A 26,986-nucleotide genomic window follows, 5' to 3' on the forward strand; every position below is an offset into this window, starting at 1 on the left:
AAATGCATTATTCTCTAGCAATAAGGTTGTACTTGTGTATGTTGTGTGTGTATGTTTTTATGTGAGCGTGTTTTTGTCTGTGTGTGTGCGCTTTTGTCTGTGTGTGTTTTTGTCTCTGTGTGTATGTTGTGTGTTTTTGTGTGTGTTTTATTTATGTGCATGTGTTTTTGTGCATGCGTATGTTTTTGTGTGTGTGTGTTTTATTTATGGATGTGGTTGTGACCCGCTCTCTCGGAGACACATAAGTTAATGCCCCGCTGCCTTGAGAAGCTCACTGTCAGGATGTGGTGGATTCACCCTAGGATGAAGCTAATTTCTTTCACTGATTCCAACCTGCGAGTCACTTCAGTTAAGCAGTAAGGTTTGGGTGCCTTTCATAACTTGCTGTTAGATGTTGCACACATAGGGTTGGAACAGGGAAGTGGGGGCTATGTCAAGACCCAAAAACCTGGGTCCTAGGGCCCTTAGGGTCCATTGTGCTCAGGTTGGGATAGGGTATCTACACTTGGGTTGGGGGGGTAGGTGGGGCTGGAAGCAGCATTGTACCCTCCAGCTCATTGGACGCAGTAGTCCTTATTGGATCTGCATGTACACCCTCCTCTGTGGTGTTACATTATTAGCACCAAGAGGTTCTGTTAATTCAGATCCACTTCACATACCACAGTACAGAAGGATAAAGGTAAGAACAGAATCTCTGATAGCATTCCGCACTATGAAAAGTGAGACATTGATGCTGAGCTTCAAACAAAACAAAGGAACATTGTTCTTGAAGATAACAAGACCTATTGAAACATCTACCTGATGAGGTCCTTGCAGAGTGGTGGGAACGGGTGCTGCTGGTAGTGCCCAAACACCTCAAATACAATGGGTTGAGTCTTAATATACTCTATGAAGGACTTGGTTACTTCAACTGCAATCTGTAAAAAACAAGTACAGCTTTCATCGTATATATGTTTGTTTAACTGAGCTTTCAAGAGTTAATAAGTGATGCTTAACATTTAATCATGAATCATAGAGCCCCCTACAGTTGGAAGCAGGCCATTCAGCCTACCAAGTCCAAAGCAACCCTCTGAAGAGCATCACAACCAGACCTGGCCCTCATCCCATCCCTGTAACCCTAATTTCCCAACGAATCCATCTAACCTGCACATCCCTGGACACTATAGGCAATTTACCACGGACAATCCATCTAACCTGCACATCCCTGGACACTATAGGCAATTTAACATGGACAATCCATCTAACCTGCACATCCCTGGACACTATAGGCAATTTACCATGGAAAATCCATCTAACCTGCACATCTTTGGGACTGTGGGAGAAAACCAGGGCACCCAGAGGAAACCTATGCAGACACAGGGAGAATTTGCAAACTCCATACAGATAGTTGCCCAAGGCTGGAATTGAACCTGGGCCCCTGGGCGTGATGAGGGAGCGGTGCTAACCATCCAGCCACCATGTCAACTGTTGATGACATCTTCCATCACTTTATCGATCATTAAGAGTAGAATGAATCAGAAATTGGATGGGGTTGATTTGTCCTGATTTTTGTATACAGGTCATAACTGGGCAATTTTTCACATTGTCAGGTAAGTACAAGTGTTGTAACTATACTGGAACAGCTTGGTAGGGGAGAGGCAATTTCTGAAGCACACATCTTCAGTACTATTGCTGGGATATCGGCCGGGCCCATAGCCTTTGCAGTATCCAGTGCCTCCAACTGTTTCTTGATATCACGTGGAGTAAATCGAATTGTCTGACGACTGGCATCAGTGATGCTGGGGACCACTGGAGGAGGCTGAAGTGGATCATCCATTTGACACTTCTGGCTGAAGATTGCTGTGAAAGCTTCAGCCTTATCCTTTACACTGATGTGTTTGGCTCTTCCATCATTGAGGATGGGGATGTTTGTAGAGCCTCCTCCGGCGAATTGTTTAATTTACACCGTTATTCATGACTGGATCAGACAGGACTTCAGAGTTTATATCTGAGCCGTTGGTTGTGGGATCACTTAGCTCTATCAGTCACTTGCTACTTATGCTGCTTGGCACGCAAGTAGTCCTGACTGGTAGCTTCACCAGACTGAACCGCATTTTTAGGTATGTCTAGTGCTGCTCCCAGCATGTCCTCTTGTACTCTCCATTGAACCATTCTATAATACGTGAAGGAAGGTTGGGAGCTACATTGGTATATCTGTACTCCGTTGAAAGCTGTCCAACACTGAAGAAGCAGCAGCTGGAACCTGGGCTCGCCTGCAAGCATGAATAAGGAATCCTTGTCTCATCACTTGGGGTCACTACTGTTGCCTAATACCATCTGGGGTATTTCTTCCTGATCTCCTGGGAGCAGACATTACCTGATTTATTTGCATCTGTTTCCTTCTACCATTTCATCAGCATCAGTCCTACAATATCCTGTCTACCATCTGGAACTTTCTGTCAAACTCTTGTACCTGGTTGTCACTCATGACTCATTTGGAAACCTCCTCAACTAAATTTTTTGACCAAGCCTTCAGCCACTAGCTTCGACTCTTCTTCCAATCTCCACTGAATCACATTTACTTTTAGATGGACATGAAAAGAGTTTTGGTCCAAACACACGATGCAATCATCAATCTGTCAATAATATCATTAATATGATGAAAGCTCCCGAACTCTCAGAAACTGAAAACCTTACAAAAGACCTTTGGTACAAACCAGCAGTTAGACTGGGGATTGTATCTAGTTCTACATGATCACAATTCTACCTTCATTTGTGCTACTCACGTTTTGGACATGGTAAAAACCAAGTGGGGGGCCTCGGCCTGTGTTTTTCAGTGGTTCTGTGGAAAACGCTTCTTCCTGACGATGAATGAAACTGGAAAGGAGAGAAAAATCACAGTTTCACCTTTTTCATTGAAGGTTCTTTTCATTTATATTATCAGCCCTGAACAGAAACATCAGGCAATTCAGAATGACACTGGCTGCAATGTGTGGGTATTGGAATAGAGATGGTCTAGAGATGGCTTGAGGGATGGTGCAGGAGGGAGGGATTCAGATTTTTGGGACCTTGGGAGCGGTTCTGGGGGATGTGGGACTATTACAAATTGGATGGTCTACACCTGGGCCTGACTGGAAACAATGCCCTTGGGGCTGCTTTTGCTAATGCTATTGGGGAGGGTTTAAACAAACGAGGGAGGGGCTGGGAACCAAATGAGGAGGCTAGTGGACAGTAAGGAGGTAGTAACTAAAGCCTGTAAGGAACTAGATCATGAAGTCAGCATGACTAAGGGGAAGAGTAGGCAGGGAGCAGTTGATGAACACATAGGGACTGGTAGTCTGAGGTGTTTTTGTTTTAATGTGAGAAGTATAGTAGGTAAGGTAGATGAACTTAGAGCTTGGATTAGTACCTGGGAGTATGATGTTATTGCTATTACTGAGACTTGGTTGAGGGAAGGGCATGACTGGCAACTAAATATCCCAGGATATCGATGCTTCAGGCGGGACAGAGAATGAGGTAAAGGGGTGGAGGAGTTACATTACTGGTCAGAGAGGATACCACAGCTGTGCTGAAGGAGGGCACTGTGGAGGACTCGAGCAGTGAGGCAATATGGGCAGAGCTCAGAAATAGGAAGGCAGTAACAATGTTGGGGCTGTATGCAGGCCTCCCAACATCAAACATGAGATAGAGTTACAAATATGTAAAGAGTTATGGAAAGATGTAGGAGTAACAGGGTGGTGGTGATAGGAGATTTTAATTTCTAATTTTCCACTTAGTGTTAGAGGTCCAGATGGAGCAGAATCTGTAAGGAGCATCTAGGACGGTTTTCTAGACCAGTATGTAAATAGGCCAACTCAAGAAGGGGCCATACTGGACCTGGTATTGGGGAATGAACCCGGCCAGGTGGTTCAAGTTTCAGTAGGGGATTACTTTGGGAATAGTGATCATAATTCCACAAGTTTTAGAATACTCGTGGACAAAGAAAGATGAGAGTGGTCCTAAAGGAAGAGTGCTAAAATAGGGGACGGCCAACTATACAAAACTTGGCAGGAGCTGGGGAATGTGGATTGGGAGCAGCTGTTTAAAGGTAAATCTACATTTGGTATGGTGGGAGGCTTTTAAAGAGAGGTTGATTAGTGTGCAGGGCAGACATGTCCCTGAGAAAGTGAGGGATAGAAATGGCAAGATTGGGGAACCATGGATGACAGGTGAAATTGTGAGACTAGCTAAGAGGAAAAAGGAAGCAGACATAAGGTCCAGGTGACTGCAACAGCTGAAGCTTTGGAAGAATATCGGGAAAATAGGACCAATCTGAAATGAGGAATTAAGAGGGCTGAAAGGGGTTTTGAAATATCTTTAGCAAACAGGATTAAGGAAAATCCCAAAACCTTTTATTCATATATAAGAATCAAGAGGGTAACTAGAGAAAGGGTTGGCCCACTCAAGGACGAAGGAGGAAAGTTGAGCGTACAGTCAGACAAAATGGGTGAGATTCTTAATAAGTAATTTGCATTGGTATTCACCAAGGAGAGGGACATGAGAATGTTGAGGTTAGGGAAAGATGTTTGATTGCTCGAGGTCAAGTCAATATAAGAAGGGAGGAAGTGTTGGGTATTCTAAAAGGCATTAAGGTGGACAAGTCCCCAGGTCCAGATGGGATCTATCTCAGGTTACTGAAGAAAGCGAGAGGGGAAATAGCTGGGACCTTAACAAATATCTTTGCAGCATCCTTGAACACAGGTGAGGTCCTAGAGGACTAGAGAATTGCCAATTTGTCCCCTTGTTTGAGAAGGGTAGCAGGAATAACCCAAATAAATATAGACTGGGGGGCCTGACGTAAGTGGGAGGGAAGCTGCTGGAGAAGGTACTGAGGGATAGGATTTATTCCCATTTTAAAGAAAATGGGCTTATCAGTGGTAGGCAACATGGTTTTGTGCAGTGAAGGTCATGTCTTATCAAATAGAATTCTTTGAGTAAGTGGCAAAGTTGATTGATGAGGGAAGGGCTGTAGATGTCATATACATGGACTTCAGTAAGGCTGATGGAGAAAGTGAAGTCACATAGGATCCAGGGTGGACTAGCTAAATGGATAGAGAACTGGCTGGGCAAGAGAGTAGTAGAGGAAGGGAGTTTCTTAATATGGAGAATTGTGACCTGTGGTGTTCCACAGGGATCCGTGTTGGGACCACATGTCTTTGTGATCTTGAGGAAGGAACAGGTGGTCTGATTAGCAAGTTTGCAGATGACACTATGATTGGTGGAGTAGCAGATAGTGAAGGGGACTGTCAGAGAATACAGCAGAATATGGATAGTTTAGAGAGTTGGGCATAGAAATGGCAGATGGATTTCAATCCAAAATGTGAGGTGATGCATTTTGGAAAATCCCATTCAAGAGCGAACTATACGGTAAATGGAAAAACCGTGGGAAAAACTGATACACAGAGAGATCTGGGTGTTCAGGTCCATTGTACCCTGAAGGTGGCCACGCAGGTCGATAGAGTGGTCAAGAAGGCATACGGCATGCTTCCCTTCATCGGACGGGGTATTGAGTACAAGAGTTGGCAGTTGTATAAGACATCGGTTTGGCTATATTTGGAATACTGCATACAATTCTGGTCACCACATTGTCGAAAGTGTGTGGATCCTTTGGAGAGGGTGCAGAGGAGATTCACCAGGATGTCACCTGGTATGGAGGGTGCTAGCTATGAAGAGAGGTTGAATAGATTAGGCTTATTTTCATTATAACGATAGAGGTTGCGGGGAGACCTGATTGAGATCTACAAAAAGGTGAGAGAGATAGACAGGGTGGATAGCAAGAAGCTTTTTCCCAGAGTGGGGGAGTTAATTACTAGGGGTCACAAGTTCAAGGTGAGGGGGAAAGTTTAAGAGAGTAAAGTGAGAGGGGAAAGTTTCTTACGCAGAGAGTGGTGGGTGCTTGGAATGCATTGCCAGCAGAGGTGGTAGAGGCGGGCACAATGGCGACATTTAAGATGGATCTAGACTGATACATGAACGCGCAGAGAGCAGAGTGATACAGATCCTTGGAAAATAGGTGAAAGGTTTGGATAGAGGATCTGGAGTAGGCTTGGAGGGCCAAAGGGCCTGCTGTGCTGTAATTTTCTTTGTTCTTTGTTCTTTAGTTGCTCCACTGGATAACCTCTGGATACTGCCAACAGGATCACTTCCCACCCTTGCTGCATCCAGTGTGTTCTACAATAATTCTGCCAGTCAGTTCACTGTCAAGAATCAACGCTAGGTCTGACTTGACCAAGGTCACTCAGAAACCAGAGACATTAACCAGCTTCCACAAAGGATGTGTGCAGCAAGGATAGTTCAAAACTCCTCAACAAGTGATAATCAGTAGATTTAGCATGGTTTCCATGGCTACAGTGATGTATATATTAATAACGCAGCCAGTATAGTCAGGTAAATCGATCTACACAAACTCAAATATTAAATAATCATGCTTTTCGGCAATATTTCAGATATATCTCTGATCCCACTGACACAGCCATGAGGAGATGGAATATTCCAGAATGAAAAAATCACCAAAGCTGGCAAATGAGACATACAGCACTTCAAAATGGAACTCCGCTATGAGCAGTACATTCATTTCCCAGCATTACCGCATTTTTCCTCTGGGATGGTCTCTCCAGTTTTTGAAAGTACAGGGACCATTATGAGTTCTATCGACATGGCAATGGGTCCATATAGCATGGATATAGAATGGCAATGGGCAACTTACTTGAACTGACAGAAGATATCAGCATATTCAGCCGAGATACTCGAGGCCTGTAGAACGGTCACTCTAAAAGTGAAGTTGCTGCCGATTTTGAGATGTTCTACGATTCCATCCATCTGTGTGTCTACCGGGGACTTCTCTGGACTATCAGGTTCCTCCTGGGTTGCTGCAGAATGCAAAAAAAGAAATCAATGGGCACTCCCCGAAAGGCAGAGGCACATCTAAGTTTAAAGGGGGGGAGGGGTTGGACTGAGTTGAAATGATTAAACTCAGTCCTACCCACAATTGGCTCAGTGTTTAGCACTTTTGCCTCACATTGCCAGGGACCCGGATTTGAATCCAGCCTCAGGGAACTGTCTGTGTGGAGTTTGCACATTCTCCCTGTGTCTGCTTGGGTTTCTTTCCACAATCCAAAGATGTGCAGGTTAGGCAAATTGGCCATGCTAAATTTCCCATAGTGTACAGGAAGGTGATTTTATAAACCTCATGATTTTATAAACCTGTATAAGGTCATCACTCAGTCTCCGACACTCCCGGGAAAACAACCCCAGCCTATTCAACCTCTCCCTATAGTTCAAACCTCCAACCCTGGTAACACCCTTGTAAATCTTTTCTGAACTCTTTCAAGTTTCAGAACATCCTTCAGATAGGAAGGAGACCAGAATTACATGTAATATTCCAACAGTGGCCTAAACAATGACCTGTACAGCCGCAACATGATCTCCCAACTCCTGCACTCAATACTCTGACCAATAAAGGAAAGCATGTCAAACACTTTCTTCACTCTCCTATCTACCTGTGACTCCACTTTCAGAGACCTATGAACCTGTACGCCAAGATCTCTTTGTTCAGCAACACTCTCTAGGACCTTACCATTAAGTCTATAAGTCCTGCTAAGATTTGCTTTCCAAAAATGCGGCACCTCTCACTTATCTAAATTAAACTCCATCTGCCACTTCTCAGCACATTGGCCTATTTGATCAAGATCCCGTTGTAATCTGAAGTAACCTTCTTCGCTGTCCACTACACCTCCAATTTTGGTGTCACCTTCAAACGTACTCACTATACCTCCTATGTTCACATCCAAATCATTTAAATAAATGACAAAAAGCTGTGGACCCAGCACTGTGGCACTCTACTGGTCACAGGCCTCCAGTCTGAAAAGTAATCGCCCCCCCGACCACAACCAACTTCTGCCTTCTAACTTTGAGCCAGTTCTGTATCCAAATGGCTAGTTCTCCCTGTATTCCATGAGATCTCAACTTCCTAATGAGTCTCCCATGGGAAACCATGTCGAACGCCTTACTGAAATCCATATAGATCACGTCCACTGTTCTACCTTCATCAATCCTCTTTGTTACTTCTTCAAAAACTCAATCAAGTTTGTGAGACATGATTTCCCATGCACAAAGCCATGTTGACTATCTCTAATCAGTCCTTGCCTTTCCAAATACATGTAAATCTGGTTCATCAGGATTCCCTCCAGCAACTTGTCCATCACCGATGTCAGGATCACTGGTCTATAGTTCCCTGGCATGTCCTTACCACCTTTTTTAAACAGTGGCACTATGTTAGCCAACCTCCAGTCTTCCGGCATCTCACCTGTGACTATCGATTATACAAATATCTCAGCAAAAGGCCCAGCAATCACTTCTCTAGCTTCCTACAGAGTTCTAGGGTACACCTGATCATGTCCTGGGGATTTAACCACTTTTATGTGTTTCAAGACATCCAGCACTTCCTCCTCTGTAATATGGACAGTTTTCAATATATCACCATCTATTTCCCTATAGTGTATATTTTCCATGTCCTTTTCCACAGTGAACACTGATACAAAGTACTCGTTTTGTATCTCTCCCATCTCCTGCGGCTCTACACAAAGGCCGCCTTGCTGATCTTTGAGAAGCCCTAGTCTCTCCCTAGTTATCCTTTTGTCCTTAATGTATTTGTATAAACCTTTTGGATTCTCCTTAATTCTATTTGCCAAAGCTATCTCATGTCCCCGTTTTGCTCTCCTGATTTCCCTCTTAAGTATAATCCTCCTGCCTTTATACTCTTCTAAGAATTCATTTGATCTATCCTGTTTATAGCTGACATATGCTTCCTTCTTTTTCTTAACCAAATTCTCAATTTCTTTAGCCATCCAGCATTCCCTACACCTATCAGCCTTTTCTTTCACCCTGACAGGAATATACTTTCTCTGGATTCTCGTTATCTCATTTCTGAAGGCTTCCCATTTTCCAGCCCTCCCTTTACCTGCAAACATCTGCCCCCAATCAGCTTTCGAAAGTTCTTGTCTAATACCGTCAAAATTGGCCTTCCTTCAATTTAGAACTCAAACTTTTAGATCTGATCTATCCTTTTCCATCACTATTTTAAAACAAATAGAATTATGGTCACTGGCCTCAAAGTGCTCCCACACTGACATCTCAGTCCCTGCCCTGCCTTATTTCCCAAGAGTTGGTCAAGTTTTGCATCTTCTCTAATAGGTACATCCACATATTGAATCAGAAAATTTTCCAGTACACACTTAACAAATTCCTCTCCATGTAAACCCTTAACACTATGGCAGTCCCAGTCGATGTTTGGAAAGTTAAAATCCCCTACCATAACCACCCTATTATTCTTACAGATAATTGAGATCTCCTTACAAGATTGTTTCTCAATTTCCGTCTGAATATTGGGGGGTCTATAATACAATCCCAATAAGATGATCATCCCTTTCTTATTTCTCAGTTCCACCCAAATAACTTCCCTGGATGTATTTCCAGGAATATTATCCTTCAGTACATCTGTAATGCTATCCCTTATCAAAAATGCCACTCCCGCTTCTCTCTTGCCTCCCTTTCTATCCTTCCTGTAGCATTTGTACCCTGGAACATTAAGCTGCCAGTCCTGTCCATCCCTGAGCCATGTTTCTGTAATTGCTATGATATCCCAGTCCCACGTTCCTAACCATGCCCTGAGTTCATCTGCCTTCCCTGTTAGGCCCCTTGCATTGAAATAAATGCAGTTTAATTGATTAGTCTTACGCTGTTCTCTGCTTTGTCCCTGCCTGCCCTGATTGTTTGAATCACTTCTGTTCTCAACTGTACCAGTCTCAGATTTATCTCTTTCCTCACTATCTCCCTGGGTCCCACCCCTTCCCCAAGTTAATAGTTTAAACCCTCCCGAGCAGCTCTAGCAAATCTCCCTGCCAGTATATTAGTCCCTTTCCAATTAAGGTGCAATCTGTCCTTCTTGTACAGGTCACTTCTACCCCAGAAGAGATTCCAATGATCCAAAAATGTGAATCCTTCTCCCATACACCAGCTCCTCAGACATGGATTCATCTGCTCTATCCTCCTATTCCTAACCTCACTAGCTTGCAGCACCATGAGTAATCCATAATCCAGATATTATTACTCTTGAGGATTTCCTTTTTAAATTCCTTCCAAACTCTCTTTTTCTCCCTTCAGAATCTATTCCTTTTCCTTTCCTACATCATTGGTTCCAATGTGGACAATGTGGACCTCCTACTGGTCCCTCTCCCCCTTGAGAACATTCTGCACCCTCTCTGAGACACCCTTAACCAGGGAGGCAACACACAATTCTGTTTTTTTTTGCTGCTGGCTACAGAAATGTCTGTCTGTGCCTCAGACTAGAGAGTCCCCTAACACAATTGATCTCTTGAATCCCGACGTACCCCTCATTGCATTAGAGCCAGTCTTGATACCAGAAATCTGGCTGTTCGTGCTACATTCCCCTGAGAATCCATCACTCCCTACATTTTCCAAAACAGCATACTTGTTTGAAATGGGAATAAACACAGAAGACTCCTGCACTACCTGCGTACCTCTCTTACCTTTCCTGAAGTTAACCCATCTATGTGACTATATCTGCAACTTTTCTACCTTCCAATAACTGCCATCCACCAGATCCCCTTGCTCTTGTAAATTCCTCATTGCCTCTAACTGTCTCTCCAACCGATCCATTCAATATGATAGGATTCACAACCAATGGCATTTATTGCAGATATAATCCTCAGTAACACGTAAACTCTCCCTGAACTCCCACATCCGACAAGAAGAGCACATCACTCTACTAAAGGATACTTTTGCTTCTTCAAGCTACAGACCCAGAAAATAGCACTGTCTTATTCCTCTACAAAATACTGCTCCAGGCTAGCATAATACTTATGGCTTATATTTTAAGTTTAATCAAGAGACATATCTCAAAAAACATATAATCAAGAAAGAACCCACTTTATTCACTACTGCAGACATACTATAAGGCCACACTTAAAAATATTCACTTATCTGTTTCTGTGCTGTGACCTCTCCCAAACAGGTTCCTCCAAGATTAGATGTGAATTTCACTGTTTGTTAATTTTCCCAGATGCATTCTGAGGTCCCAGCGATACATGAATTCAACAGCAAAGGCTGTAACTGCGCAGGTTCACTGCTGTGTCCATTAGCAGTGTGGGTTTCTTTCTCCCACTCTCTCTCTTTCCTCTGCACAGACCATGTGCTGCCTTTGTCTGTTCCTCTCCCTTTTAAAAATGTTGTTGCTTTGATTTTTTCCTCCAAAGTTCCAAAACAATGCAACAGCATATAATGCAGTAATTGCTGCTCCCAGAATTTGAGGAAATCACCTCCAACACCTCATAGAGATGTACAGCACAGAAACAGACCTGTCCATGCCAACAAGCTATCCTAAATTAATCTAGTCCCATTTGCCAGCACTTGGCTCAGATCCCTCTAAACCCTTCCTATTCATATACCCATCCAGATGCCTTTTAAATGCTGTGGTTGTACCCACCTCCATCACTTCCTCTGGCAGCTTATTCCATATAAGCACCACTCTCTGTGTGAAAATGTTGCCCATTAGGTCCCTTTTAAATATTTCCCCTCTCACTCTAAACCTTTACCCTCTATTTCCAGACTCCCCAACCTCAGGGAAAAGACTTTGTCTATTTACCCTATCCATGCCCCTCATGATTTTATAAACCTCTTTAAGCTCCAGCCTCTCCCTATAGCTCAAACTCTCCAACCATGGCAACATCCATTTATACAGGATAAAGCAGATTCTGTGAGTCCTCACTAACATCTGCCCTACCCCTGACATTTTGACTCTCTCCTCCCAGATTTGACAACTTCAAGATTCTCGGTGGAAATGAGAGTTAGTTGTTTGAACGAGATTGGTACGATTTTGGATTTCAAGTTCACAACCAATTGACTTCTGTAAGTTATTGCTGAATATGCTTCCCTTGTCCTTTCAGGTGCTACAAACCAGATCATACTGCTTCACTGAATAAAATAAAACATATCTTGTCATCAGAGTTCTAAAACCTTTGTTTTAAAAATCAGGAACTAATTGATGATGAAATTTTTTTGAAGAACTTTGAGGTAAGAGAGTCAGACAATCCCAGGGTCAGCTCCTGATTTATACTGAGTTGACTGAAATTTGGGTAAATCTGTATTGTCCTGTTTTATGTTATCTCCAAAATCAAATTTACTCTCGAGGGATAGAAGGAGCGTGGAAACAACACTGATTTTTCTATCCCAGGGATGTTTCAATTGTGATGATACTACAGCTTTGAATGCGGTATTTTGTCCTTTTCCTCAAAGAGAGCTTTTAAGGCAGAGGTTACGAGCAGTCTGTGCAGAACTACGAGTGCAGGCAGTTTGTGAGGCCTTGGGTTTTTATTTAAAATTTGGAACAATAGAAGTAGCCTGAATGGATGGGTCAAGCTCGCTCAGAACCAGGATTTTTAGTCTTAGCTTTTAGCAGTTGTTACTGGGGTTTCAGAAGGGTTTAGATGCTGCAGTACATCTCTCCCTGCGACACTCTCTGAGTTTCCTCTTGATGTTTTCCTGCTACTGGAGTTGTATGTGAGATAATCCATTTTTCTGAATTTGCCTTTTGCCAAGAGCGCTTTATCAGATGCTCCTATATTGGAACAGTTAATTAGTAAGTTTTACTGTATCTATTGTTTTGTTAAGCATTTCATTAGAATTACATCTAGGCCAATTCTTTTTTTTTGGTATGTTTTACGTATAGTGTATAATAAATTAGGTTTTGCATAATATCAAGTAGTTCGACCAATCTAATTGCAACTGGAATGAAACACCTTACATTTACCTTTAAAATAGAAAATGTTAGGGTCTTGGCTACCTTCTAATACACTTTGAGGAGGTTTGGTTGAGTCAATAACATAATTGCTTATTCTGTATCACCATGTTAACTGACTTATTACCTCAGTGCAAATTGCTGGGATCGAGCAGTAACATTGTTTGAATATTCTTGAACAAATGTTTTCTTCTCCAATTAGCTCCTGACCTCCGAAGCACAGAACTTTCTATTCCAGTTATTCGTGTTAATTCTGATTCAAACTGGGTTAGACATGTGTTGCCATCGGTTTTGATGGGACAGTGCATACCTGCGCAGGTATTGTTGTTGACCTCATCAGCCGAGGGACCTGAATCACTCGATTGGCCCTGTCCTTCCACAATCCGCAGCTCTTCCTGCGATGTGCCAGAGCGAGACATGCCAGCTGTACAACAATCCGACTGAAACTGAACAGAGTGATCACAGAGTGAACTTCACACACAAAGAGGTCTTCTTCTTTCAAATCCTTATTTGTAGATCCAGTTTGTGATCCCTAGCATCCCAGTTAACGAACACTGTTACAACAGAACATCTGGACAGCAGAAATTTGAGAAGGATTGGGCCATTCAGTCTTTCTAGTCTGTTTCATTATTCAATGACATCACAGCTCATTGTCTACCTTTATGCCATTTTCCTGCATCATTCCCCATTCTTTGATGTTTTTAGTGCATAGTAATCCATCAAACACAGTCTTAAAGAACAAACAAAAGAACAAGAATAAAAGGGAAGTACAGCACAAGAACAGGCTCTTCGGCCCTCCAAGCCTGTGCCGATCATCATGCCCTAACTAAACTTTAACAAACCTTCTTTCCTTATTCAGTCTGTATCCCTCTATTATCTACCTATTCATGTAACCATCCAGATGCCTCTTAAATGTCACCAATGTGCCTGCTTCCACCACCTCTTCAGACAGTGCATTCCAAGCTCGTCCCACTCTCTGCATGAAAGACTTTCCTCAAACATCTCCCTTAAACTTTCCCCCTTCTCCCCTTGAACCTATGCCCCCTTGTATTTGAAACTTCAAACCTAGGAAAAAGCTTCTGACTATCCACCTATCTATGCGTCTCCTAATTTGTAGTCCTTTATCAGGTTTGCTCTCAGCCACCATCTTTCCAGTGAAAACAATCCTGGTCTTTTTAACCTTTCCCCGTAGCCAATGCCCTTGAGACCAGGCAACATCCTGGTGAACCTTTTCTGCATTCTCTCCAAAGCTTCCACATCTTTCTGGAAGTGTGGCGACTAAAAACATACTCAATTACTGAGCCTCCATTGGTCTCCCAGGAAATTCCAAAGATTGATCAATCTCTGAGGGAAGAAATTCTTCCTCACCCTATCAATAAATCTCAAGAGAAACCTCTTATTCTGAGGCTGTCTCAGATTCTAGACTGCCGCTCCAAGCTTGGGCAACCTCCTTCTCACATCTTCTCGGTGAAAACGTTTGAAGTACATTTGAATGAGATCACATCTCACACTTCTAAATTCCGGAGAATATAGATCAGTCTACTTAATCTTTCCCCATCAGACAATCCTTCCTCAGGAGATAATTTGGTGAACGCTCAATTTTAAGAAAACATGCAATCATAGGGTCGAGACCAGCATTTATTGCCCACCTCTCATTGCCCAGAAGGTAGTTCAGAGTCTCAACTTTGCTGTGGGTCTGGAGTCACATGTAGGCCAGAGTGAATAAGGATGGCAGTTTCCGTCTCTAAAGGATATCAGTGAACCAGATGGGTTTTTCCAATAATTGACAATGATTTTGTGGCTATCATGAGACCCTTAATTCCAGAATTCCATACGCTTATACTAAAGTGAGAGATCTCTTTGGTAAAACCAAAATAAATCAAAATATGATCTATCGAACCAGGTTTCAATCGGGAATCTGACTTGTCCAATAATAACATCAGCTGGGATCATAACACTCCCATGTATTTGTGGCCTGCTTTCTGTGGAATTAAAACATTAGCTTCTCATTAAACTACATCACTCAATCAAAGTTAATGTAAAATTCTATCATACAATGGTCCCTCTTTCTTAAGGCTTGTTTACAAGATTATTAATTATACCTTTATCATTGTACAATGCTAGATACAAATGGGAGAAATTGAGGACTGCAGATGCTGGAGATAAGAGTTGAGAGTGCGGTGCTGGAAAAGCCCAGCTGGTCAGGCAGCATCTGAGGAGCAGGAGAGTCAATGTTTCGGGCATAAGCCCTTCATCAGGATGACTCTCCTGCTTCTCGGATACTGCCTGATGGGTTGTATTTTTCCAGCACCACAGTCTCGACTAGATACGAATGGCCTATTCCTAAATACACTGATCAAAAATACCAGTCTGCATGTATTCTAAGAGTTCATCCTTCACAACATAAGAGCTAATTGGTCCATTAACTGGTCTAAATATAGTAAGATTACTGTCTTACCATTGTTTCATGCACCTTTAATTTCCCGATTTCTACTTTTTACATGACCACCGCTGTTTGGTATTTAAATCAAGTCCCTCCAAAGGTTTCTGCCCCTTACTGTACTTTAGTTCCACCCAAACTGATTCCACGCCTTGAATTTTAGAACAACAGTCATTTCTCAATACAGTACTAAAACGCCCTCTTTAAAAAAGCAAATTACTCCATTACCTTCCCCTGACTTCCTGTCATTCTGAATGTCGTGTACCCTTGGATATTCAGAACCCACCTTTGGGTTTCTTACTGGCTATCAGGTCGTGCATATGAATTTCAGTCTGAGCTGAAAATCATCTGTTTTATTGAAAACACATTCAGATACAGAGCCTTTAATTTTTTTTTCACTGTTTTGTAAATTCTGGCCCTATCTGAGGCACACTCTTGAGTTCGCAATTACCAGTCCTTCTTGCCATACTCCAATTAACATTATTTTTATTGCTACCTCAATCTATTTCCTTGTCATTTCATTCCAGCTGATTCACTTTTTGCCAATGGATCTCTTGTCCCCTTTATTGAAGTTAAAACATTCAGTGTTCCTTAGTTATACAACTCATTAGAACACAGATCTTAGCATATTAGAGATGAAATACATTTCAATATTATAGCCTTGCTCTGCTTCCCAGAGTCCCATCAAGCCAAATGCCCTCAGCATATGAAACACAAATCAAGTATGTGTCGATATATAGAGTTTTAGTAGATTGCTTTTTCTTCCACCTCTATTTTCTAGTGAGCACATTTGAACAGGGTTCAATGGATGGCAATGGGAAAGACAAACACTGCTACAAGCAATACCTTCTCAAAATGCTGGTCATCAAAGGAGATCTTGGCTGTTCCTGATTGTCGAACACCAGAACCATAATCAGGAGCTTCCTCGTCAGCTACAAATAGACACAACAAAAGAATATTATGCAATAAAATAAAACACACAGATAACTATTGCAGTAACAGAAAATCCACACAGGTTCTCAGACCACAAAAGGGAACCAGTCAGCCCACAGTGTCTGTGCTAGTTTGTTGAAAGGTCCATCCAATTAATTTCCTATTTCTCCCACCTGCTCTTTATTCTACCACAGAATTATTCATCTGCAAGTGGTATTCATTTGTTCTGTTTATCAAATAAAAGACAGTGTCTGACCCACGGTCCCAGTCAGTCCCAGGATGTGAAAGGACAGTGTCTGACCCACTGTCCCAGCCAGTCCCAGAGTGTGAAAGGACAGTGTCTGACCCACTGTCCCAGCCAGTCCCAGAGTGTGAAAGGACAGTATCTGACCCACTGTCCCAGCCAGTGCCAGAGTGTGAAAGGACAGTGTCTGACCCACTGACCCAGCCAGTCCCAGTGTGTGAAAGGACAGTGTCTGACCCACTGTCCCAGACAGTCCCAGAGTGTGAAAGGTCAGTGTCTGATCCACTGTCCCAGTCAGTCCCAGAGTGTGAAAGGACAGTGTCTGACCCACTGCCCCAGTCAGTCCCAAAGTGTGAAAGGACAGTGTCTGACCCACTGTCCCAGCCAGTCCCAGAGTGTGAAAGGACAGTATCTGACCCACTGTCCCAGCCAGTCCCAGAGTGTGAAAGGACAGTGTCTGACCCACTGACCCAGTCAGTCCTCGAGTGTGAAAGGACAGTGTCTGACCCACTGTTCGAGTCAGTCCCAGAGACTGAAAGGACAGTTTCTGACATTAAACAGTATGTTTGTACATATGTTTTCACTTACCAGAAATGGCCTGAACAGCCACACGTAGAAATCCTTTGACTTCTCCCTTCTCACTGACTATTGCCACACGATGTACCAATGGCACAGGATACAGTAAATTACTGAGATAAACGAATGCCCTGGAAAATAAAGAACACAAGACCTATCAGCCAATCCATCAACACCACATTCCTGCCATAGGTGGTTCTAGCCTTCCTCATTGGCTCAGGGACTTCACAGTTGGGTGTATTAAAAAACATGACATTATTTATTTGGCTTGCAGCTGGAATGGGGTAAGCCAAGAGTTTTTTTAACAGCAGTGACCCTTCCAGTGGCATAATGAGAGACAGGATGCTTGGAAAATTGGAATGAACAAAGATTTGGGTTTGATCTTGGCATTTCTCACTGTTTTTAAGCAAGCATTTATGTGGTGCTGGTTTCAGTTTTTCTCCATTTCACTGGTTGTTATCGCTAAATAAATCAACTACAGAAAAATAAGCTTAATTAGGCAAACACATTTTTCCAATGCTCCTTGTGGGAGAGTCTAGGACCAAAGGGCACAATCTCAGGGGTTGCACATTTAAGACAGAGATGAGAAGGAATTTTGTCTCTCAGAGTTTGAGAGTCTAAGGAATTCTTTACCACAGAGGGTTGTTGAGGTTGGTTGGTTAAATATTTTCAAGGCTAAAAAAGACAGATTTTTAATCAGTATAAGAAAAGGCAGGAAAGTGGAGTTGAGGATTAGCAGATCAGCCTTGATCTCATTGGATGGCAGAGCTGCCTTGAGAGATTGAATGGCCTACTTCTGTTCCTACACCTAATGATTTTACGTCAAGCTCATTTGCTTCTGGAATTACAGGCAGATTGTATTACAGCCCTAGTATCTCTGTTGTTTGAGTTAGACTGGCCAGTTTCACCGTTTTATGGTCAGATTACAGACTTGACTATTATGTTCAATAACATCGTCCCACTATCTGGAATTAGGCTGCAGACTGAGGAATCTTCCTTCCATTTCAAACTATGCTCCCACTAGACCATTGTGTACAGGTATTCCTGGGAGACTCGGAACTTGTCAAGCCCGTTGAAGGATGCCTGGTGGCAAATTGATGGTCATTGAAATGGGATGAAGGTGAGGCCAGAAATGTGAATGTGAATCGGGACAATGTGCTCTGACTGCTTCAGTTCTCTGGAGTCTCACAACACAAAGTACTGATTGGTGAGGCTATACTGTGACTGGATCCATTTAAGATTCCCACATCAGATAGTCAAAGATAATTATTGGCGTAGTGTTTCAGATAAAAGGGATCATATCTTGTGATAAGAATCCTAGGATTGTTGCTGGAAAGGTTAATAACAGGCCAACAAAGAATCACCAGAACCTAGCTCTTTCTTCATACAGCATTTTTTATCAATTCACCCTCTGCTGAGCTCCATCCTGCCAGTCAAGATGACGCATCAATGGAGACCAGTGGAGGGTGTATCACCCAACTTGGTTACAGATTATTAATAAAATGAGGTCTATCAAAACTGCTCTTGTAACAGCAACAATATTAGTTTTGGAACTTGCATATTCAGTGCTGGGGGGGGCACTTAAATTAATTTGAAACATTTGTGTCAATTTTTGTTGTTCTCAGCCTCTCAAAAAGCTTCAAAATCCTCTCTCAACTTCTCTTTACTCTTTTGCCTGATATGCACCATTTTAGTGAAGATGATATGGGTTGGAAGGTTTTTGCAAACACAATAACTTGTGGGTAACTAATGAATATCCATAAGGACTTCAAAAGGGTCAGTGCCACATCTCAACAAGGAAACCAGTACACAGGATGTGATAACCACAGACATAGGAAAGCTAACTATAGATTGCAACTCAGTCAGCACTTTATGCATCTAGTCAAAAACAAAGTAAAAACTTTGCATTATATGGCTCAGTTTGTCTTAAAGTGCCTTACAGTGAATTATGTTTGAAGTGAATTGACTGTTGTGATATAGAATATACCACAAACAGCAATGAGATACTGGATTTGCTTTCGTGGTGAATTTGGTTGAGGTCAAAATAGATATCCTGTTCAAAACAGTGCCTTGGATTGTTTATGTCCAGTTAAAGGTAGGCAGAGTTGACTTAGTATTTCATTAGAAAGGTGGACAGTACAGAACTCACTTAGCACTGCAGTGGTAGCCTGGATTTCAGGTCTTTTGTGAAGCTGGAATGCTTCAAAGAACTGAACTCTGGCTGACACATGACGAAGGATGCTTGATTCTCATTCAAGCAGTGGGATGAACAGTCAAAGTCAGCAGTTGAGTGGGTTTGTCCTGGTTGCCGACTTCTCAAAGGAGAGGTGGAAATAAATCAATCCTGGGAATGGTAATCCACTCTTAGAAGTGAATTCCACTAGGATAGCCTCCAATTCCATCTTACACCTTTACCAGATCCTAGATCATGGGTTATAAGATCATAAGAAATAAGAGCAAGAGTTAGCCATTTGGCCTGTTGAGTCTAATCCATTATTCAATAAGATCAAAGTTTATCTGATGACAACCCTAATCCACCTTCATGCCTGCCCCAAACCATAACAATTGTATCCCTTGTCAATCCAAATGCATTCTAACTCTTGCTGGAGTAAATTCAATAACCCAGCCTCCATTTCTCCCTGGGCAAGAAATTTCTCTGAGAGATTAAATTTTTCCATGAATTAATCTTAAATTGGAGAACCCTTATTTTGAAACTACTCCCAGTTCTAGATTCCCCAATGAGAGAAACAACCTCCCACTATCTACCCTACTAAGGCGCCTTAACATTATATGTTTAAATAAAATCACTCTTTTCTTTCTAAACTCTAGTAAGTGTAGCCGAACATGTTCGAACTTCCCTGGAAAGATAATCCCTAATCCTAGGAATGAGCTGAATGAACTCTCTCTGAACTACCTCAAATACATATCCTTTCTTCGATAGGGAGACAAATCTACATACAGTATTCTCTTTATAGATTCACTAATTTCCCATACAGTACCTTGTAACAAAGGTTAACATTCTATTGGCTACTCAATTACATGGTGTACCTGTGTACTAATGTTCTGTGATTCATGGTCAAATACACCAAGATAACTGGACCATTACATTCTGCAGTCTCATAAATAATATTGTGCTGTTATTTTTTTCCTACAACCTCACATTTCTCACATAATACCCAGATGCCAAACTTTTGACCACTCATTGTACTTACCTATAGCCCCTTACAGACTCTTTGCATCTTCCTCGCAATTTACTTTCCCATTTGCTGTTGTATCATCAACAAAATTGCCTATCAAATGGTCGGTCTCTTCATCCAAGTCATTAATATAGATTGTAAATAATTGAGGCCTTAGGGGTGATCCCTTTGGTACTCTACTTGTTACAGATTGTTTATCTGGAAAACGACACATTTATCCTCTCAGTTTCCTGCAAGTTAGCAAGTCCTACATCTTTGCTAATGTAGCATCATGATCTCATATCTTCAGCAATAGCCTTTTCTGTAACACATTGTTAAATGTCTTTTGGAAGACTAAATACAAATCTACCTTTCCTCTGTATCCAACTCACTTGTTACATCCTCTAAGAACAAAATACATCTGTCAAATGTCACTACCACCTGATGAAGGAGTGTCACTCTGAAAGCTAGTGTGCTTCCAATTAAACCTGTTGGACTATAACCTGGTGTTGTGTGATTTTTAACTTTGTACACCCCAGTCCAACACCGATATCTCCAAATCTGTCAAATGTGATTTTCTTTTCACAAATCCATGTTGATTGCCTGATTGCATTATGATTTTCCAAGTACCTAGTTACTACCTCCTTAATTTTAGCATTTTTCCAGTGACAAACTTTAAACCAAATGCCCTTTAATGCTCTGCTTTCCAATTCCTTCTTGAATTGTAGTGTTATATTTCCAGCTCTCCAATTTGAAGGGATTGTTTTCAGAATCTAGTGAATTTTAGAAAATTGCAACAAATTCATCCAATATCCTTGCAGCAAGTCCATAAGGACATGGTGGGTCCACCTACAGCATGTGGTCTATAGCAGTTCAAGGAGGCAGCTCACCACCTCAAGGGCAACTAGGAATGGGCAATAAATGTAGGCCTACCAGCATTGCCTGCATCCCAATAAGAATATTGGAAATAAGAAAGTCACTTTACGAGCCTATGATACAGACCATTAGGTTCAGGAGACTTAGCAGACTTTAGTTTCATTAACCTCCCTGGTACTTTTTTCTCGAGTGATCATGACTGTTTTAAGTTGCTCTTTACCTTACGTCCACAACTTTTCTATTATGTATGTGATTATTTGGTATCTTCCACATTGAGGATAGATACAATGTATTTCTTCAGTCTCTGCCTTTTCCTTTTTTCACATTATTAATTCCCAGCCTCACTCCACTAAGGGACAATGGATCATTGACACTACTCTTTTCCCTTTTATCTTTCTGTAGAAGCTTTTACAGTCTGTTTTTATATTGTTTGCTAGTTTTTTGATACTCAATTTCTGCCTTTCAAGTCAAACTTGGATGATTTTTAAAATGTTGCAGCTATCCTTTGCAGCACTGTATGTTGTCTCTTCCAATTCGATACCATCCTTAACATCCTCAATTAGTCAGGGCAGTGCATTCTTCCTATTGAGTCTTTCTTCTTCAATGGAGAAGTTTTGTTGAGAGTTATGACATATCTTCTTAAATGTCTGTCAATGCTTCTCTACCGTTTTACCTTCTAACCTATTTTCCCATTTTTATTTTAGCCACATTCTTCTTCTTGTAACCTTTTCAAACTTAGGTTTGATGTGAGGTTCAGACCCAAATTTCTTATCTCTAAACTGACTGCAAAATTCTGTCATACTATGATCACTTTCACCAAGAAGTGCTTTGCTATGAGGTACCTTATTAATCCTGTCTCATTATACATTTCCAGACATAAGAGAACCTGATATATTGGTCTGAGAAACTGTTCTGAATACAGATAATGAACTCAATCACCAGGGCACCTTTGTCATTATGATCCATGCAATCTAAATTAATGGTAAAATCTCCCACGATTATTGCAGTATTTTTCTTACAATCCCTACTATTTATATGCTGTCCTAAGATATAGTGATATTCAGGGGGGAATCTATGAACAATTCTTTGTAGTAAATACTTTCCATTACTATTTTTGATCGGGCAGTCAACATGGATTTGTGAAAAGTAAATCACATTTGACAGATGTATTATATTTCTTTGAGGATGTAACAGATCCAGAGCAAAAGAATATTCATATTTAGTTTTCCAAAGGACATTTAACAATGTGCTACAGAAAAGGTTATTGCAGAAGATATGACATCATGATGCTGCATTAGCAAAGATGTAGGACTTGCTGATTTGGAGGAAACTGATTCTATATTTTGATCCTCCAAACCAAGATAATTTCTCACTGGTGCACTGATGTAATCCTTGATAAAGGGAACTGCTCCTTCTCCACTTGCTTTCTTCCTGACCGTCTGAAATGCCAACTACCCTTGAATATTCCTGTCCAAATATGGTCATTGTACAACCATGTCTCTGTAAAGCGTATATCATATTCATTTATTTCTATTTGTGCTCTCAATTCATCCATCATATTACAAATGCTGCAAGTTACTGGATAAAGTACCTTTAATTTTGTCTTTTAACCATTTCTGATCTCATTTTTTGATGTACTATTGTGTTTGCTCTGCCCCAACCTGCCACACTCCAGTTATCATTCACACTTCATTATTACCTTGACTTTTCCTTCAATTTTCCAAATTACAACTTATGAGAAACCAGCTCCTCCATCACAGATGGAAGGTGGGATTTTCACTGTGACCTAGAAAAAGTGTAAATCAGTAGTGAATACTGATTGAAGAAAATGTGTTTATATTTGATAAACGGAGGTAAAATTGCAAAGTGAGAAGGTCACTATCAGCATCCTTCACTTATTCTTGCCATAACAGAATAGTAAGCAGGTGGATTCCAAAGGAACCCATCCTTTGCTGACATGAACCTGCAGTGGATGGAAAATGGGCAACCATTTAACTCAGAGACTGGTGGGTGACGTCAGTCAGTGTCACCCCAGGAATTTTCCGTAATTTCTTTTCAGTCATCCAGCTCATTTTCAGGTTGGCACCATGGAGGAGAGTGCAGTCCCAAGTCTAAAGAAGGATATAGCTTTGATCATATTCTGACAAAGAATTATACTAGACTTGAAACGTGAACTCTGTTTCTCTCTCCTTGCAGATGCTGCCAGGTCTGCTGAGATTCTCTAGCACTTTTGGGTTTCATGTTAGATTTCCAGCATCTGCAATATTTTGCTTTTATAGACATTGGCTCACTTGTCAAGCATTTTACAAGCTGAGTCTATCTAGATCCAGATTCTACAAAATGAATAAAAACAAATAAAATTGCAAAGTATGTGGGAGGGGGGGAGGGGGGAGGTGGTGGAGGTATGTTAAATACTTTGAATAATGGAAAGATGGAAAGAATAACAGGGAGCAGACCTGGAGAAATCCAGAACTCTTCCTCAAATCTTCCAAAGTGGCCCCCCAACCTCACTTACTTTGAGAAACAGCTGACCTTCTGCATGGAAGTTCAACAGGCACTGGAACAGCTACTGAAAATTATGAGTATGTGAGACCTTTGTTGTGCCACTCCCTGTTGACCTGTTTAGAAGTCCAAACAACAATCATCTCCAATTCATTCAACCAACACCATTCCAAGAGTTGAATTCATTATCTTGGGTGCCCTTCACAAGCAGTTGACGGAAAACAAACATTGGGACTTGGGGCTAATTGTTTACCTCACATGTGGCCACTTTAAGGTGATTATCACAACCAGGAATTTAGATGTGTGTTATTTTAGAACTGCTCGTTTCTAACTCTGGCAGTGTTGTGTCTCTCGAAACATGCTGAAATAGAAAATTTTGGCTCCCACCTCTACTACCAGATAACAAGTTAAATTGTTCCAAACATGGATACTGAGGAACAGAAGGACTGTCTAAACAACACAAGTCAACAATCCCTCAGGAAATCCAGCCCATTATCCCGTGGCCTCGATAACTTTCGGAACGCACAGCACCTCACAGGCCTGAGCATTGTCAAATAATTTAACCACTGTTAGGCTCTTGGAAGTAGAGTTGATCAGACTGCCAATGTCACTTGATGTTTGAAGTATTTGTCTAGGCTGCTGGTTAAGCAGAGAAATTAGTGAAAGTGGACTTTAGTACTGAAAATAATGCAGTTTGTGGGTTCTTGTGGAGTGACTGGGAAGATGTATTACTTGATGCTCACCTTCTAGAATTGACACAAAGGCTATTGAATTTGCTGAGTCAGCCGTTTGGCTACTGAAATAAAAAAGGTTTTGTGGTTGAGGATGCATACAGGTATGGGGAATGGGGAAGAGAGGCTAAAGTCCCTGAGTGACCAAAGTAGAACCACCTATTAATCTTCATCCAACAAAGAGAGCACGCCACAGTGCCAGGACGAAGAGCAGCAAAACAGATCAGCATCAAAAGCCAGCCAAAGCCAGCCAGGCGACAGCAACCGTAGACAACCACACATATACGACTAAAGGATAGATTCATCAACAAGTCACAATCAGCATGGAGGGGGAGGGGGATCACTGCCGCATCGAGCAAACTTTGTCGACATAAAACATCTGCAATATATAAAAAAAAGATATTCAGTAGCATTAAGTACAAGCAATCTTACTGGATCCTGTGGATTCAGTCTGCTTCAAGAGGAATCAATATTCGAATGGGATTAGTAACCAGCTTCTATTTACTGAATTGTTAATCTTCCGTTATCAAAGGAAGATCGCACTTGCAAAGTCAACAGTTCTAATCAATTCAATGCCACACATGCAATTCTCATCCTGTCACATTAAACTTTTCACCATCTCAGTGAGCGAAATGAGGGCAAGAGCGTTGGCAATCTTATACGTGTTGAAATCCCTGGGGACCTGGGAATAATTTGCCCTCTCTAACTGAGACGTATAAATTTAGAGCTTTCTTCTTTTAAAAGCCAGGATTTTCAGCCAACCAACCACAGCACTGCCATCATTCCAGGTTTTCTTGTGTTCTTTTCATTCCCAGAATTCAACAGATGAAGAAATTTTCTAGCATATTTATAAAACTGAAACAATTCGGCATTATTAGAATTTCTTCAGGAACTTCAATGCAAGTCCAGGATTTGAGACGCAATTAGAATTAGGCATTTACTATGAAATAGGAGACTGTGTTTGTCTTGCCTTAACATTTGATCCAAATCTCTTGAGCTCTACCCTTTCCTGGATTTTTCAAATTGGTAATAAACTTCCAAGGTTAAGGGTGAGACCTTCAGCAAATATTGATGCTCAAGTAGTTAACTGCCTATCAGTCAGTTCACACTGCATTTTTTTAATGTTTTCTAATCAACCTGGTCAGAGGTGTTATGACAAAGCTTTGGAACAGGTAGGAACTGAACCCAGTTTTACTAGCTCAGAGATAGGGACATCATCACTGTACCACAACCATTTTCAGGTGAAGGAACAAGCATTGTTTATTAATATCTCAATAAAGACAGGAAAAATGGCCTGCAGTTAGGAAATTAATTGGAAATTGTAAACAAACCCAGTAAGTAAAGGGGCAATCAGATCCAAACCTTTTGCACATCTCAATTTTCCAATGTCTGGGAATACTTGTGAAGTTACAGCTATGTTTACGGGTTTCATTATCTTATATCAATGATGGCCAGCTCCATGAATTTCCCTGCTCAAAACCTGATGAAGAATTTCCCAAAGAATGGGGAAGAGTGGAGACTTTGATACCTTCTGCCAGAGTGGAAAACAAGCAAAATTATTGATGGTGGAATGTCTCAGAATTCTATCATCATGGAACCTTCACATACTTTTGAAGTTTCTTATATTTTACAGCACAGTTCAGTTTGGAAAACCATGCCCTATTGCAACCAGCAATGGTCTTCATGCTTCTGTGAAATGGTCAGGTACTTACTGCTACTAAATGCTAACAACATTAGACTCACTATCGTGATGCATTGGATGGTTTAGTACAATTTCCAATCAATGATTTGTTAAAATATTTATATTTCTTTAACTTTGATGAAGAGACATGGGAAAAGATTTCTCTCTTTCTCATTTGGTGAAGTTCCTAAACTCTCACAGTACCTAATCTGTTGTCATAATGGTTAATTTGTGTTTGGTTAGGTGGTAGTAATGGCAAAAGAAGTGAAGAGTATTACATCTCTCCAAATATTATCTCTAAATCCAAGTATATTTTTTGTGTGGCATTTTAATTAACTTTATTCCAATTCTGGTCCAGGTGAGCTGCAGTATAGGACTAAATAGGAAACATAATGCCATGTAACTCTGTCCCAAATGCTAATCAATAAATTCACAAGGGGTTGTATGATTTATTTCAGCATTATGAAGGTAGCTTAAACTTCCCCAATTTCAAATGTGGCCTCAATGGTGTAAATGCAAGCTTTTATTCAATTGCTCATCATTCCCAAATACTTATTCCCAGTGTTTCTGAATACAGACACAATGCAGGGCACAGACCAGATTGGCAAGGCTCCCCATCCACCATTTGTCTATGGGATTTCAAACAGGTCAGCAGATCATCAAGATCCACTCCAACCTCCATGAACAGTGCTATCCTGAGGGCTACTGCCAGTGTTGGCTAATAGCTTGCACTGAAGAAATTTGTTTATCAACCAAGCCTTGGTTGGGCACCTTTGACGTGCTGTTTGAACTTTCAATCATTCAGTTCTTTGGGGACTGATTGTGAATTGCCATCCCATTCAGAGAGAGGTGAGCCTGTGGAATTCTCTGCCATAAAGGAAAGTGGTTGAGACTAAATGTCTTCAAAAATGAATTAGATATAGTTCTTGAGGCTAAAAGAATCAAAGGCTGGGGGGAAAAAGCAGAAACAGGGTTCTGAATTGGATGATCATATT

General features: G+C 41.3%; 1 protein-coding gene across 22 annotated transcripts in view; it reads right to left on the minus strand.

The window, feature by feature from the left end:
- Window positions 1–26,986, minus strand: part of kif1aa (kinesin family member 1Aa) — a 374,456-nt gene that overhangs the window by 65,453 nt on the left and 282,017 nt on the right. For all 22 annotated transcript variants that reach the window (XM_087993839.1, XM_087993838.1, XM_087993837.1 and 19 more), the window contains 6 exons: window positions 17,038–17,156; window positions 16,119–16,204; window positions 13,143–13,278; window positions 6,725–6,887; window positions 2,766–2,856; window positions 799–917 (listed from right to left, as the gene is read on the minus strand). In XM_087993839.1, the coding sequence (XP_087849965.1) occupies window positions 799–917; window positions 2,766–2,856; window positions 6,725–6,887; window positions 13,143–13,278; window positions 16,119–16,204; window positions 17,038–17,156 (714 nt within the window). The remainder of the gene's footprint in view (window positions 1–798; window positions 918–2,765; window positions 2,857–6,724; window positions 6,888–13,142; window positions 13,279–16,118; window positions 16,205–17,037; window positions 17,157–26,986) is intronic.

The sequence above is a fragment of the Chiloscyllium plagiosum genome, unplaced genomic scaffold, assembly GCF_037043375.1.
Source record: "Chiloscyllium plagiosum isolate Xiang-an unplaced genomic scaffold, Cpla_swu_hap1 HiC_scaffold_13, whole genome shotgun sequence".
Lineage (NCBI taxonomy): Eukaryota > Metazoa > Chordata > Chondrichthyes > Orectolobiformes > Hemiscylliidae > Chiloscyllium > Chiloscyllium plagiosum.